General features: G+C 43.4%; 1 protein-coding gene across 8 annotated transcripts; it reads right to left on the bottom strand.

Annotated features, from left to right (window-relative positions):
- Positions 1-531: 531 nt before the first annotated feature.
- On the bottom strand, positions 532-16567 carry LOC125308349 (E-selectin-like). Of its 8 annotated transcripts, XM_048264789.1 has the most exons (18): positions 16482-16567; positions 16172-16250; positions 15508-15900; positions 15033-15137; positions 14238-14426; positions 13249-13434; positions 12667-12852; positions 12315-12503; positions 11946-12131; positions 8660-8845; positions 8106-8291; positions 7754-7942; positions 7385-7570; positions 2347-2532; positions 1871-2056; positions 1517-1705; positions 954-1076; positions 532-706 (listed from the first exon to the last, which is right to left on the bottom strand). In XM_048264789.1, the coding sequence occupies exons 1-18, from the start codon at positions 16527-16529 to the stop codon at positions 639-641; spliced, it is 3060 nt and encodes a 1019-aa protein (XP_048120746.1). In that variant the 5' UTR covers positions 16530-16567; the 3' UTR covers positions 532-638. The 8 variants fall into 8 exon arrangements, with proteins under 8 accessions (XP_048120746.1, XP_048120752.1, XP_048120747.1 ...); XM_048264795.1 differs by lacking the exon at positions 7754-7942 and having other exon boundaries at positions 7385-7524; positions 8246-8291; XM_048264790.1 differs by lacking the exon at positions 11946-12131.
- Positions 16568-16652: the final 85 nt, after the last annotated feature.

The raw sequence follows: 16652 nt of genomic DNA, 5'->3' as shown, positions 1-16652 counted from the left end.
CATATGAAGTTACAATTCAAATTAAAGGTCATCCGAACATTTCAGATTGCGACATGAGAATTCGATTCAAAACAATTGTATGCATACTTTCAATTACTCAGATAATATGAATAATATACACATAATAATATACATAGAGTTGTTCAATATAGTCAACGTTGGGCTCTGAATCTCTACCATCACAGTATCATCCTTTGTTCTTAACCTGGCTCCACTTTCAGAGGTAGGCTACTGAATACCATCTGATTAGTAAGAATGTCATGTAAGTTAATAAGATAGCAAGTTAGTCCGTATAAAACTCCACCAGACTCAAATTTTCGGTAGACTTATTATTGAGGCCTTTGCTGAGAACTGAACTGCACGAGCTCCACCCAGCGGTGGAAATGTAGGTTAGAAAGTGCAGCCTGCAGAAGAGTGCACATGACACATTCACTCATACCATGGCAGTTTCCATTACTTTTATAAATGACTGTCTGAAATATTAACTTATTACTCCTTCCAATCATTCCATAGATTACACAATACACTGTATCATCATCATCATCATCATTTATTTCATAATAACAAATTTGAACACATACTGTATTTCATATATTTGCCCTATGTTCATTTGAATGTGCATTTATTTGTTTCTGTCATCAAATATTGACGTCAAATACTGGATTGATTCCAGTATTCCACAATGTCTCGCCCATACTGCTACTGGCTGTGGAAGAGAACAAAATATTAGAAAGAAATGTACAGAAATTACACAGAGAAAGAGCAATACTACATTCCTTCACCATTATAGACCCTTTCAACAATAAAAACAAAAACAATGCTTGAACGTTCTATTTGGGCCCCAATATACTTCCTCTGCATTAAGATAACATATGGAATGTTAAAATGGAAGCCTTGTGGGGCCAACTATGATGCTGATAATGGAACTCTCTTGAAAGGGTCCATATTCTTACCTTTCTTAGTCATAAGGTGTCGCACAAACAGTCCTACACCAATCAAACCAAACAGGCCAAGTACAGAGGCAGTGCCCACTGCTGTGTACATTAGCAGAGCAGCACCCAATGGTCTCTCTATCACTGAAATAAAGTGAAACAAACTCCTTAAAGGTGTAGGTTTTTGAACGTTCTAAGTTCCGCAACAATTGAAGGTTCTAAAATTCTATGTTGAATTCAATGAACCCAGATATTCTTTAGAATGTTCATTTCTCAACATTCCATGCTCCTTTAAGGGTTAACACAATGCATATTCTGCATGCTGGTTAAAAAACAAGAGCAGTCAGATGGCTGTATACCCTCTTTACTGCCATATTAAGGAAAGTAAAAAAAAAAAATCAATATGAAGATCCTGATGTGGATTTATTAGAGTTCTTTCTATGAGAGCATATTAGCATATATAACATATAGCATATTGTGCATATACATCATCACACCAAAGAACACTGACATCCAGCACTTGCTGTATTTCCTTTTATCTCAGCTAGTGTTGGCACACCTCTGTTACCACTCAGTGTCTGTACCTGTGCAGTTGGGGGCTGGGTGTGTCCACTGGCCTGTGGCGTCACATTCTGTGCTCTGAGCTCCCTGGAGCAGAAAGCCTTCATCACACCTGAATTCACAGGTGGAGTTGAAGCTGTTGGGAGAAATGGGGTGGCTGCAGTTCATGCTTCCTCCACTGGGGACATCAGACACTGCTGGACACTCCACAGCTGGAGAATGAGACAGAGACATGAGAGGCTAGACATAGCGATTGGCTTCCAGACTGGTGAGAAGTAAATGCTGTGGTGGAATCTGTGCAGTTATGGGCAATGAAGTTGGTGAGTTTCTAGACAGACAGAAGAGAGAACAGAAGCTTAAGTTGAGTGTTTCTTTACCCTGGCAAACAGGAAGGGCATGGCTCCACTGGCCTCGGGTGGAGCAGTGCGTGGAGCTGCTTCCCTTGAGGATGAAGCCGCTATCACACTCTGACCAGCAGGTGGAGTTGTAGCTGAACTTCTCCAAGGGGTCCTGACACCGTAGCTTGCCATTAAGAGGGGCATTTAGTTGGCCACAGCGTACCACTGAAGAATATCAAAAGACAATGAATGCCACAAACTGTGTATTCTTTTTACAAAGGCACTGTCACTTTTAGCAATGGAGTACAATACAATTATTTAATGATCTTGAATTTTGGGACTTAAAACAAGTACTCTTTTTTTATTTATGTACCTGTTTTCATGTTTGTATTTATGTTATGTCAGGCCTATGCCATTCATCAGAACTCATCATACACCTCAGTGTCTTACACTATCCAGCTATCTGAAGTGTATACCTCAGTCTCACCAGCATCCTGCTGACAGGAGGGTCTCACCTTCACACACAGGTGCTGCTGCTGACCAGGCTCCAGACGCCAGGCAGGTGAGGTTGGCTGGTCCCTTCAGAGTGTGACCCGCCTTACAGGAGAAATTGCAGGTAGAGTTGTAGGATGAGGGACCCAGTGGGTTTTCACAGGTGAAGTGAACTTCAGAAGGCACCAGCAGAGGATCACAGGTGACCACTGGAGAAAAGGTAAGCATTGTTAACAACACACACACACACACACACACACACACACACACACACACACACAAACACACACACACACACACACACACACACACACACACACACACACACACACACACACACACACACACACGCTCATTCACACATAATCAAAGCCACATATACATACAGTATCCATGACAACAGTGATGCAGACTAGTTCTTGGGTCATTACTGAAGTTGAAGTTCTCCTGTGGTACTGATTCAGGAGACCAAATCATCTATGTATGAGAAGGACAGTCGGCCATTGGCTGTTTTAAAACTCTGGGTGGGGTACTCCAAAAGAACAAAATGATTCTGGGTGGTTCAGGATTTTGGACATAGACATTTACATCGATTGTCTGGCGTTTTAATTTATTTGCCTCGGGTGTACTTTGGAGTGGGTAAGACTGTTTTTTGTGGCAGGCTAACACATACTGATGACTTGCGCTAGCCTAGCAACTGCGAACTCTGCAACTAGAAGGACTGGATGAAACGTGTTGAAAACGCTCTCCACTGATAAATATCACACTTTCTAACTTGGAAATGAGGTCCTATGTCCAAAATCCTGAACCACCCCTTTAACATATTTTCCAGTTTGTAACAAGTGATTATTTTGCACAACATTGATTAGCCTACTAATGTATCCTAACAATGTCTGTCTTCGGCCTCGGCCTTGATTTGATAGCTGAAAATATATGTTTCCCATTTGTTCAACACAGTTAAACTACCGTTAATAGAGTTTGGAGTTTTTTTATGAGCTATGTTAAATGTTTTGAAAAAGGGTGTAAAAAAACATGAGGAACTAAGTGTTAACACATGATCAAGAGATAAGAAAGAAGGTAAAGATGAAGATCGAGTGGATCTCAGTTTCATTAAAGGCACACTATGAAAGATTTTCACCTTTACAAAGCCAATTTGATGGTAAACGAACTTGTAATAGGCGAATCGTTCACTTAGCATAGGTATACAGCATAGTAGCGAGTCCCTACCGAGAAAACCAGCCATGCAACTTCCAAGAGCGGCGCCCCGCCAAATCTCGTGAGAATCGTGAAACATTACCTTGTCAGTAGATATTGCTCTTTGGAGATAGTTTTTGCCTGTTGTTAATCCTTTTCACCTCCACAACAAAAGCATTTGCATTGTGTACAGGGGGATAAGTCGCGAGAAGTTTGCTATTTACAATAGCAGAGTAACATAGAAATACATCCCGACTCTTGAGGGAGCTCTACACTCACCAAAAATAACTAAACATAACGTAACAAGCTTTCAAGATGGCGGCGCGTACACACGCAGCGACCTCTCTCTGTCCCAACCGTACGGTGTTTTGTTCGTTTAAAAAGTGTTTGTCCGGAAGTTTTACGTGTTCGTCTTGTCTTACTACGTCGTACTACAAGTACAGCAGGCAGTTTTTAATCGACATCTGCAAAAGCAAGTTTTGCAGCGTTCTGGACTTTGCAACAGAGACGCTAAAGGAACTCGGACTACTCCGGCCTGCAACAACACCGGACTCGCCTGCTACTCCTCCCCCGGAAAGAAAGCGTCGGAAGCGGTGTGCGAGGAAGCAGAAGAGGGGCAAGCGCGGAGGCGTCCGGGCCAGGCTGGCGGCCAGCCCAACTCGCCCAGCCATACCATCCATTCTCCTGGCAAATGTACGATCACTGGACAACAAAATGGATCACATACGACTGCTGAGATCAACGAACCGGACAGTAAGTAACTGCTGTGTGCTCGTCTTCACTGAGACTTGGTTAAATGACAACATTCCGGACTCTGCTGTACAACTGGAGCAGCTAGCATGCTATCGAGCAGACAGGGCCATTGTAAAGGGAGGTAAATCACGAGGAGGAGGAATCTGTGTTTACATCCGTGACGAATGGTGCCGGGACACTGTAGTAGTATGCAAACACTGCTCACCACTGGCAGAGTTTATGATCATAAAGTGCCGACCTTTTTACCTGCCAAGGGATTACTGCGATTCTGCTAGTCGCAGTATACATCCCGCCTACCAACAACAACAGCGATAAGAACGCGGCTCTTAGTGAACTGTACCAGGCTGTCAGTGAACAACAGACGGCACACCCAGACGGTTTCACCATCTTCACTGGAGATTTTAACCATGCTGATCTAAAAACTGTACTTCCAAAGCTACACCAGCATGTTGATTTTCCAACAAGAGGAGATAACATCCTGGACCTGGTCTACACTACACACAAAGGAGCATACAAAGCCACCCCCTCCCCACATTGGACTTTCAGACCATATCACTGTTATGCTAATGCCCGCATACAGACAAAGGGTAAAAGCGAACAAACCGGTTAAGTAAGCAGGTAAAAGTGTGGCCTGAGGGAGCCTCCGATGCTCTTCAAGACTGCTTTGACACAACAGACTGGGAAATGTTTAAGCAGGCAGCCACTTACAACAACCCGGACAGACATAGAGGAGTATACAGACACTGTAACCTCTTACATCACCAAGTGCATCGATGATGTGACCCACACAAAAGACATCATCACTCGGGCTAACTGGAAGCCATGGCTGACAGGGGATGTCCTCAGGCTGCTGAGGGCCAGAGACAAAGCCTACAGAGCTGGGGATGAAGCTGGCATGAAAACAGCGAGAGCCAACCTGTCCCGTGGCATCAAGGAAGCAAAAAGGAATACACTCACAAGATAACCACCCACTTCAAAGACAGCAGGAACTCACAAAGCCTATGGCAGGGCATTCCAGGCCCTCACGGGACTACAAGCCAGCCCACAGAGCTGTGAGCAACATCCCTCTGCTCAACAACCTGAACCGCTTCTTTGCTCGCTTTGAAGCACAAAACAGCACCTGCCCACAGAAGACCCATCCCCCCTCTACATGAGCAGCCCCTGTGCCTCTCTGCCGACAGCGTGAAGAGGACACTTGCTGCTATCAACACCGTAAGGCAACAGGTCCAGACAACATCCCAGGTCGTGCGCTGAAGGACTGCGCCCGGGAGCTTAAGGATGTCTTCACAGACATCTTTAACACTTCCCTGAAGCAAGCCATCGTCCCATCATGTTTCAAAGCTGCCACCATCATACCTGTGCCGAAGAAAACTGCTCCATCCTGCTTCAATGACTACCGCCCTGTGGCACTGACACCCATCATCATGAAGTGCTTTGGCGGCTTGTCATGTCACATATCAAAGCCATTCTCCCCCACCCTGGACCCCTTCCAGTTTGCATACCGAGCCAAAGCGGTCTACAGAGGATGCAATCTGCTCTGCCCTCCACCCAGCCCTCACCCACCTGGAAAAAAGAGACTCATATGTGAGATTGCTGTTTATAGACTTCAGTTCTGCATTCAACACCATAATACCACAACAACTCATCTGCAAACTTGACAAACTGGGACTCAGTACCTACCTCTGCAACTGGCTACTGGACTTCCTCTGTCAGAGGCCCCAAGTAGTACGTGTTGGCAACAATACCTCAAGCAGCATCACACTGAGCACAGGGGCCCCCCAAGGCTGCGTGCTCAGTCCGCTGCTCTTCACCCTGCTGGCCTTTGCATGACTGCACTGCAACCTACAGCAACAATCACATAGTGAAATTTGCTGGCGACACAACTCTGGTGGGTCTCATCACCAAAAGGCGGCGAGACTCAATACAGGTTGGAGGTCGACCATCTGACCCGTGGTGCAGGGACAACAACCTCCTGCTGAGCGTCAGCAAGACCAAAGAGATTGTTGTTGACTTCCGGAGAGGTCACACCCAACACCTGCCACTGACCATCGGCGGTGCTGTGGTGGAAGGCGAGCAGCACCAAATTCCTGGGGGTGCACATCAGTGAAGACCTCTCCTGGACCACCAACACTGCATCACTGGCGAAGAGAGCTCAGCGCCGCCTGTACTTCCTCGCGAAAAACTCAGGCGAGCAAGTGCTCCACCAGCCATCATGACCACATTCTACCGAGGCACCATTGAGAGCATCCTCTCCAGCTGTATGGCTGTGTGGGGCGGAAGCTGCACTGAATACAACAGGAAAGCCCTGCAGGCATAGTGAACACAGCTGGAAGGATCATTGGTGCTTCACTCCCCTCCCTGAAGGACATTTACACCACCCACCTCACCCGCCAAGGCGACCAAAATTGTGAGTGATGCAAGTCACCCGCTCACAATCTGTTTGATCTACTGCCCTCTGGGAAGAGGTACAGAAGCCTGCTCCCGCACTTTACCAGACTCACCAACAGCTTCATACACCAAGCTGTAAGGATGCTGAACTCTCTCCTCCTCTCCCCCCTCCACCCTCAGCTACATAACATCCTGGACATTGGACCCACAATGGCCGCCTGCCTCTCCACCTGCACACTTGAACACTTGAACACTTGTACACTTTACAACTTGGTGTTGTTGTCCTGAAAACACAACACTTCTGCTGCTCTTACATAACTTGCACCACTATGCCACTTTCTTTATTACTTAGGTCAAACAGTATTTTATAGTATTTTACAGTATTTGCACTAGTATTTTATTGACTGTCTATGCACAATTTCAACAAAATTTTGCTGCTCTTATTTTTCATTATTATATGTGCCCTCTTATTTACTTATTTACTTACTTTTTTGTTTACTTGAATGTTATGTTTGTCTGTGGACTTAAAATTGGTCAAATATGTCTTGTCTTCACCGTGGGATAGTGAGAAGCGTAATTTCGATCTCTTTGTATGTCTGGAACATGTGAAGAAATTGACAATAAAGCTGACTTTGACTTTGACTTTGACTAAACCTGCATAGTATACCTTTAAGTGTATTGTAGCAATAGAGAAAATAACTGTAAGGATGGTTTGAAGGTTCTTACCCTGGCAAACAGGAAGGGCATGGCTCCACCGGCCTCGGGTGGAGCAGTGGGTGGAGCTGCTTCCCTTGAGGATGAAGCCGCTATCACACTCTGACCAGCAGGTGGAGTTGTAGCTGAACTTCTCCAAGGGGTCCTGACACCTTAATGTGCCGTTTGATGGGGCTTTTAAATGCTCGCACCTTACAGCTGCAACACATGGGAGAACAACTGACTCCAACAACATCCATGAACAATATATTTTCATGATAATTACACGCATATTGTGCATATACATCATCACACCAAAGAACACTGACATCCAGCACTTGCTGTATTTCCTTTTATCTCAGCTAGTGTTGGCACACCTATGTTACCACTCAGTGTCTGTACCTGTGCAGTTGGGGGATGGGTGTGTCCACTGGCCTGTGGCGTCACATTCTGTGCTCTGAGCTCCCTGGAGCAGAAAGCCTTCATCACACCTGAATTCACAGGTGGAGTTGAAGCTGTTGGGAGAAATGGGGTGGCTGCAGTTCATGCTTCCTCCACTGGGGGCATCAGACACTGCTGGACACTCCACAGCTGGAGAATGAGACACACATGAGAGGCTAGACATAGAGATTGGTTTCCAGACTGGTGAGAAGTAAATGCTGTGGTGGAATCTGTGCAGTTATGGGCAATGAAGTTGGTGAGTTTCTAGACAGACAGAAGAGAGAACAGAAGCTTATGTTGAGTGTTTCTTTACCCTGGCAAACAGGAAGGGCATGGCTCCACCGGCCTCGGGTGGAGCAGTGGGTGGAGCTGCTTCCCTTGAGGATGAAGCCGCTATTACACTCTGACCAGCAGGTGGAGTTGTAGCTGAACTTCTCCAAAGGGTCCTGACACCGTAGCTTGCCATTAAGAGGGTCATTTAGTTGGCCACAGCGTACCACTGAAGTATATCAAAAGACAATGAATGCCACAAACTGTGTATTCTTTTTACAAAGACACTGTCACTTTTAGCAATGGAGTACAATATAATTATTTACAGAAAGCAGTGTGATCATGAAGGTTGTTTGAAGGGCATAACTGGGCATTAAGGCCTTTATAGAACACATGAATGTATTTCATGATCTTGAATTTTGGGACTTAAAACAAGTACTCTTTTTTTGTTCATGCACCTGTTTTCATGTTTGTATTTATGTTATGTCAGGACTATGCCATTCATCAGAACTCATCATACACCTCAGTGTCTTACATTATCCAGCCACCTGAAGTGTATACAGTCTCACCAACATCCTGCTGACAGAAGGGTCTCACCTTCACACACAGGTGCTGCTGCTGACCAGGCTCCAGACGCCAGGCAGGTGAGGTTGGCTGGTCCCTTCAGAGTGTGACCCGCCTTACAGGTGAAATTGCAGGTAGAGTTGTAGGATGAGGCACCCAGTGGATTTTCACAGGTGAAGTGAACTTCAGAAGGCACCAGCAGAGGATCACAGGTGACCACTGGAGAAAAGGTAAGCATTGTTAACAACACACACACACACACACACACACACACACACACACACACACACACACACACACACACACACACACACAGACACTCATTCACACATAAACAAACCGACATACAGTATGCATGACAACAGTGATGCAGACTAGTTCTTGGGTAATTTCTGAAGTTTAAGTTCTCCTGTGACACTGATTCAGGAGACCAAATCAGCTAATGAATGAGAAGGACAGTTGGCCACAGGCTGTTTTAAAACTCTGGGTGGGGTACTCCAAAAGAACAAAATGATTTTGTGCGATTGCTCTAACGAAGGCGTGTCCCTAGTCTGTAACTGTATGGCACCAGAGCATGGGGCAAGCAACTGGAATCCATGCATTTCCACTGAATTATTTTTGGAATTTGATCCCTTATCATACCTGTTCATTCGTACTCGTCGCTCGACTTTTCGTGGCTAAATTCAAGATTGCGGTGAACGGTAAACTTCCTGAGGGTACTGTCTGTATAAATCGTCTTGTAAATAAACTAGTGCTTTTTTAAAGTTCTCAATGTCTCGTTTTAAATGTCAGGGCCCTCGGAAGTCTACCAATGAAGTGTGGAGCTACTTTAAGCCTCGTAAATGGTGTAAAACAGTGATTCATTTGCATGGCTAGCCTGATGCCCGAGGCACCCCCATTGAAAACCTTTTGGTAGCATCGGCTAACTAGCGCCAGATTTCGGAGTGCAGGGGACAAGCCGAGATGAGCTATGAGACAAAAGTTCACACTTGGCATCATGTTTCAACACACTTTAGGTCAATATCACGGCAAACTTCTCCTTTAAGTAAGCGATGGCTCAAGATAAGATTATTGTGCAAGCCAAGTTATTGTTTCTTGTTTCTTCACTTGAGATCATCTCACCTCTGCACTCCCTTTCTCTCTAAAACATTTAACTATTTAGCATATTTTCCAGTATGTAACAAGCGATTATTTTGCACTATAGTGAGTAGCCTACTAATTTATCCTAACAATGTATGTCTTGGGCCTCGGCCTTGATTTGATAGCTAAAAATATATGATTCCCATTTGTTCAACACAGTTAAACTACCTGTAATAGAGTTTGGAGTCTTTTTAGGAGAGCTATGTTAAATGTTTTGAAAAAGGGTGTAAAAAAACATGAGGAACTAAGTGTTAACACATGATCAAGAGATAAGAAAGAAGGTGAAGATGAAGATCGAGTGGATCTCAGTTTCAGTAAAGGCACACTATGAAAGATTTTCACCTTTACAAAGCCAATTTGATGGTAAACGAACTTGTAATAGGCGAATCGTTCACCGAGCATAGGTATACAGCATAGTAGCGAGTCCATACCGAAAAAACCAGCCTTGCAACTTCCAAGAGCGGCGCCCCGCCAAATCTCGTGAGAATCGTGAAACATTACCTTGTCAGTAGATATTGCTCTTTGGAGATAGTTTTTTATGGAGCTAAATTTGTCTCAATAATATTTGTATATGCGCAGAGGGGGATCCACAAATATTTCTTGATTTGCATGTGTGTTTTGATATCTACAAATAAAAAAATCATATTTGTAACTCGTATATTGATTTTTACAAATATAGATGTGCATTTGTAAATAAAATGCCATTTGTAAAACCGAAAATTTCATTTGTGAAATGTGATTCTGCATTTGTGGATCACCAGCACACGCATTCTTAAACTTTCCAAAGTTACGTGTTTTTTGAGGCGTTCTTCACATGAAAGTCACACAAATCCACACGTAAATAGGCCTACTTTAATTCACCGGCACACAGAAATCGCAATCCAGTAGATGGCGACATCCACAAATATTTCTCGACTTGCATTTGTGTTTTGACATCCACAAATAAAAAAATCATATTTGTAACTTGTAAATTGGTTTTCACAATTGTAGATGTGTATTTGTAAATGAAATGGCATTTGTAAAACTGAAAATTGCCTTTGTGAAATCTAATTTTGCATTTGTGGATCACCAGCACACACAGTTTTCGTTTTCGCATTTGTGGATCAGCATTTGTGGATCACGTATTTTTTGAGACAAACTTTAGCAGAGAAGCCACCCAGATCCACAAGTAGCCTGCTGACACTTTCTAATCCAGTAGATGGCAGTGTTGTTCTATGGGACTCATAACCAAAGATTCTTTGCTCATAACACACAGAGCTAGTGAACCTAGTTGTTAAATCTAACAAGTTATGTCTTTTACAACAAGCATTTTGACGAAAAAGTGGTGTTTAATTTTCATAATCTTTGTTTAGTAAACGCATAAAACCGTCAGTTTGCAAGCGAAATCAAGATGCAATGCAAAATTCGAAAACGAAAACTGTGTGTGCTGGTGATCCACAAATGCAAAATTAGATTTCACAAAGGCAATTTTCAGTTTTACAAATGCCATTTCATTTACAAATACACATCTACAATTGAAAAACAATTTACAAGTTACAAATATGATTTTTTTATTTGTGGATGTCAAAATACGAATGCAAGTCAAGAAATATTTGTGGATGTCGCCATCTACTGGATTGCGATTTCTGTGTACCGGTGAATTAAAGTAGGCCTATATACGTGTGGATTTTCGTGACTTTCATGTGAAGAACGTCTCAAAAACACGTAACTTTGGAAAGCGAAGAATGCGTGTGCTGGTGATCCACAAATGCAGAATCACATTTCACAAATGAAATTTTCGGTTTTACAAATGCCATTTTATTTACAAATGCACATCTATATTTGTAAAAATCAATATACGAGTTCCAAACATGATTTTTTTATTTGTAGATATCAAAACACACATGCAAATCAAGAAATATTTGTGGATCTCCCTCTGCGCATATACAAATATTATTGAGACAAATTTAGCTCCATAGTTTTTGCCTGTTGTTAATCCTTCACCTCCACAACAAAAGCATTTGCATTGTGTACAGGGGGTATAACTTTGCTATTTACAATAGCAGAGTAACATATAAACACATCACGACTCTAGAGGGAGCTCAACACTCACCAAAAATAACTAAACCTGCATAGTATACCTTTAAGTGTATTGTAGCAATAGAGAAAATAACTGTAAGGATGGTTTGAAGGTTCTTACCCTGGCAAACAGGAAGGGCATGGCTCCACCGGCCTCGGGCGGAACAGTGTGTGGAGCTGCTTCCCTTGAGGATGAAGCCGCTATTACACTCTGACGAGCAGGTGGAGTTGTAGCTGAACTTCTCCAAGGGGTCCTGACACCTTAATGTGCCGTTTGATGGGGCTTTTAAATGCTCGCACCTTACAGCTGCAACACATGGGAGAACAACTGATTCCAACAACATCCATGAACAATATATTTTCATGATAATTACACGCATATTGTGCATATACATCATCACACCAAAGAACACTGACATCCAGCACTTGCTGTATTTCCTTTTATCTCAGCTAGTGTTGGCACACCTCTGTTACCACTCAGTGTCTGTACCTGTGCAGTTGGGGGCTGGGTGTGTCCACTGGCCTGTGGCGTCACATTCTGTGCTCTGAGCTCCCTGGAGCAGAAAGCCTTCATCACACCTGAATTCACAGGTGGAGTTGAAGCTGTTGGGAGAAATGGGGTGGCTGCAGTTCATTCTTCCTCCACTGGGGGCATCAGACACTGCTGGACACTCCACAGCTGGAGAATGAGACACACATGAGAGGCTAGACATAGCGATTGGCTTCCAGACTGTTGAGAAGTAAATGCTGTGGTGGAATCTGTGCAGTTATGGGCAATGAAGTTGGTGAGTTTCTAGACAGACAGAAGAGAGAACAGAAGCTTATGTTGAGTGTTTCTTTACCCTGGCAAACAGGAAGGGCATGGCTCCACCGGCCTCGGGTGGAGCAGTGGGTGGAGCTGCTTCCCTTGAGGATGAAGCCGCTATTACACTCTGACCAGCAGGTGGAGTTGTAGCTGAACTTCTCCAAAGGGTCCTGACACCGTAGCTTGCCATTAAGAGGGTCATTTAGTTGGCCACAGCGTACCACTGAAGAATATCAAAAGACAATGAATGCCACAAACTGTGTATTCTTTTTACAAAGGCACTGCCACTTTTGGCAATGGAGTACAATATAATTATTTGTTTATTATTTATTTTATTTTATTTATTTGCAGTGTGATCATGAAGGTTGTTTGAAGGGCATAACTGGACATTAAGGCCTTTAAATAGAACACATGAATGTATTTCATGATCTTGAATTTTGGGATTTAAAAAGAAGTTCTCTGTTTTTGTTCATGCACCTGTTTTCATGTTTGTATTCATGTTCTGTCAGGCCTATGCCATTCATCAGAACTCATCATACACCTCAGTGTCTTACACTATCCAGCCATCTGAAGTGTATACCTCAGTCTCACCAGCATCCTGCTGACAGGAGGGTCTCACCTTCACACACAGGTGCTGCTGCTGACCAGGCTCCAGACGCCAGGCAGGTGAGGTTGGCTGGTCCCTTCAGAGTATGACCCGCCTTACAGGAGAAATTGCAGGTAGAGTTGTAGGATGAGGGACCCAGTGGGTTTTCACAGGTGAAGTGAACTTCAGAAGGCACCAGCAGAGGATCACAGGTGACCACTGGAGAAAAGGTAAGCATTGTTAACAACACACACACACACACACACACACACACACACACACACACACACACACACACACACACACACACACACACAAACACACACACACACACACACACACACACAGACACTCATTCACACATAATCAAAGCCACATATACATACAGTATGCATGACAACAGTGATGCAGACTAGTTCTTGGGTCATTACTGAAGTTGAAGTTCTCCTGTGGTACTGATTCAGGAGACCAAATCAGCTAATGAATGAGAAGGACAGTCGGCCATAGGCTGTTTTAAATCTCTGGGTGGGGTACTCCAAAAGAACAAAATGATTCTGTGAGATTGCTCTAACGAAGGCGTGTCCCTAGTCTGTAACTCTATGGCGCCAGAGTTTGCAAGGGTTGCACAACTGCTCCAAACTGGCAGGTCCCACTTCTCTAAAGCAAATTGTCATTGTTCACTCTGCAGACACACTGCAAAAAATGAGTAGCAAAACAAAGTCACTTTTGGTAAATGATAGCGAGAAAGCATTTTGGTAAAGGGAGGGAGTAAAGAAATTTACACTAATGTCTAAAACATTATGCAAATTCACCCTGAAAATGTTCTCATCCAGCCAGTACTCTTTCATTCATCTCAGTGATCTTTTCATATTTTTCACACTGACTGATCAGCAACCAAAAATAAAAACAACTGGTGCAACAAAACATAAGGCCCAGCAGTATCTCTGTTGTGTTCTATTCTAAATGGAAAAATATACATTTACTGTGTCTTCAATAATGTGTGTTTTTGTGTGATTCTGTACCTGTGCAGTTGGGGGCTGGGTGTGTCCACTGGCCTGTGGCATCACATTCTGTTCTCTGAGCTCCCTGGAGCAGGAAGCCTTCATCACACCTGAATTCACAGGTGGAGTTGCATCTGTGGGGAGGAATGGGGTGACTGCAGTTCATGCTTCCTCCACTAGGGACATCAGACACTGCTGGACACTCCACAGCTGCAGGTCAAGCAGGTCAATTAGTCGATCACTCCATAATAGTACAAGGTGTGGACAGCATTGCGTAATGCCTTTACACTATGAAGAAACTGACTGCAAACTTGTTTTCTAATAATTTACAAGAGTGTTGTTGTTGGTAAGTGTAAAGGCGAGTGAAACTCTGTTTAGCCGAGTTGGGAGCCAAGCTAGGGCCTTAGGTGCTACATACAGTATTTCATCAAACATTTATTGAATTGTGTATGGAAATTCAATGTGAGCATGCCTTATATTTTAATATTAAAGCTGAAATCCGGCTATTTTTCACCTACATTTCTCAATGTCACTGAGCTACAGCACTACACTCTTGGACCATGAACATGGGGGCCCATGAACATGCCCCCAGACTGTAGCACCGTAGCTGCCTGGAGGCTTTTTCTTTTTTTTCTCGTACCGACAGTAGGGCCTACTCAGTGACCTCGGAGATCTATGTGAAAAATCACAGGATTTCTCCTTTAACATCTAACATCTAACATCTAAACGGTTACATTACCCTCTGACACTGATGAGAAAGTGTGTGAGATAGTCGATGTGAGGCATGTGGGTTTTTAACTACACACACACACTTACCTCTCTCACAGCGAGGGCCTTCAAAGCCAAGGTAACACCTGCACTTAAAGTCTCCAATGGTCTCCACACACGTCCCATTCTGACAGGACTTCTTAGAGCATGAGGCTTTTGGAGTTAAAACAGAAACACACACACAAAGGTCCAACACTCAACCCCACAAATCACTCAGTGCTACTCTCCGATACAGGATGCACTTCAAAGTAAATAGTCTGATTGTAAATACTAAATACATTAACATTTTTTTATTCATATTGCACCTGCATCTCAGTATGCCATTGATAAAGCAGTTTGTTTTTGTTTCATCTCATAAGAATACATATTCTTGCAATTCATATAAAATAAATGAAATAATTAAGAATCTTGTTTTACTCTTACTATAACCTGCATTTATATGCCACTGAGTGACTAAGCATTTCTAGTTTTTATCACATCAGAACTTGCAATTCGTGTTAAATTAATTATGAATTATTCTAACCTGTGTAGCAGATCGTTCCCTTTTTGTTCTTGCAGTTTTCATCATTCCATTTTGCCGTGTCCTTGTGTCTCTTGATGTAGATCTCCACACAGTCCTGCCCGTCGCCCAAGTCATTGGGCTCCCCCATGGCCCAGTTCTCCGCCTCGGGTGTCAGGACCTTATTGGTGCCCACCCAGGTCCACTTCTCCTGCCGCTTCCGGATGCCGATCCAGTAGTAGCCTTTGTCAGGCTTAGGCAGCGTCTTGTTGAGGTAGGCGATTTCATCCTTGTTCTGGATTGCCACCATGTCGGTGAAGTGCTTCTTGCAGTAGAGTCGAGCCGAATCCCAGTCCAAGGGGTCTGTGGTGTAATTATAAGTCCAGGCCTGAACGCCCATTCGACTTGGAAGCAAATCTGAACAAGGGGCAGACATATTATAAGCATAGCCTTTTGAATCCTACTTTCACACAAAATAATAACATACTGGGTAATACACTTGAAATGGCTGCAAGCACCTTGACTTACAACAAAGTACCTTGATACACAGCAACGTTTCGTTTTGTCCCTTGTCATTTTGTTATGTATACCATAAAGAAGCAAAATCCCATGTTGTTGAGTGCATCAGAATCTTTGTTTTTGTGTGATGTATAATAGTGCAAAACCAATGTCATTGTGGATAACTCACCATTACTTATTGCAATGAAAGTAATCCCCAATGCCACAGTCACCATGGATGAGTGCTGATGAAATATCCAAGAGTGCATCTGCAATGCCAATACAGGCCAACAAATATGTACATCAAGACAGAACTCACCAGTCACTCTTTTGCCGGTGCCTCTCAACATACAGATGCAGAGGATGGTTCACATCCAACAAATTCAATTCACAATTCATAGTAACACACTTTAAAGACGTTTATATTGAGTGCAAGTCCACGTGAGAGGCATGATGTAATATGACAGTGAGTAATATGACCACGAGTAGAAGAATCTTACCTTTTCACAGACATATGTTTTGGTAGACTGAGCATTCAACAGACCCATTCACACACTCTAAAGCTGACCTGACTATTGAATCATTGTTCCTATTAAAGGACATTTTGCAACCTTCCTTTCTCTTTTAATGCAACATTCACAGGAAACTCTGTACACTTGCCACAAAGATAG

Source organism: Alosa alosa, chromosome 15 (genome assembly GCF_017589495.1).
Source record: "Alosa alosa isolate M-15738 ecotype Scorff River chromosome 15, AALO_Geno_1.1, whole genome shotgun sequence".
Taxonomy (NCBI): Eukaryota; Metazoa; Chordata; class Actinopteri; order Clupeiformes; family Clupeidae; genus Alosa; species Alosa alosa.
The sequence above is the reverse complement of the archived record's forward strand: the minus strand, read 5'-3'. Positions and strand labels throughout refer to the sequence as shown.

Coding starts and splice junctions, on each gene's coding strand:
- LOC125308349 (XM_048264789.1), bottom strand. CDS start 16,529: ATGGGTCTGTTGAATGCTCAGTCTACCAAAACATATGTCTGTGAAAAG. Junction 2,533..7,384: donor TGCCCTTCCTGTTTGCCAGG/GTAAGAACCTTC, acceptor CCTTTTCTCCAG/TGGTCACCTGTGATCCTCTG. Junction 1,077..1,516: donor CCCAGCCCCCAACTGCACAG/GTACAGACACTG, acceptor ACTTTATTTCAG/TGATAGAGAGACCATTGGGT.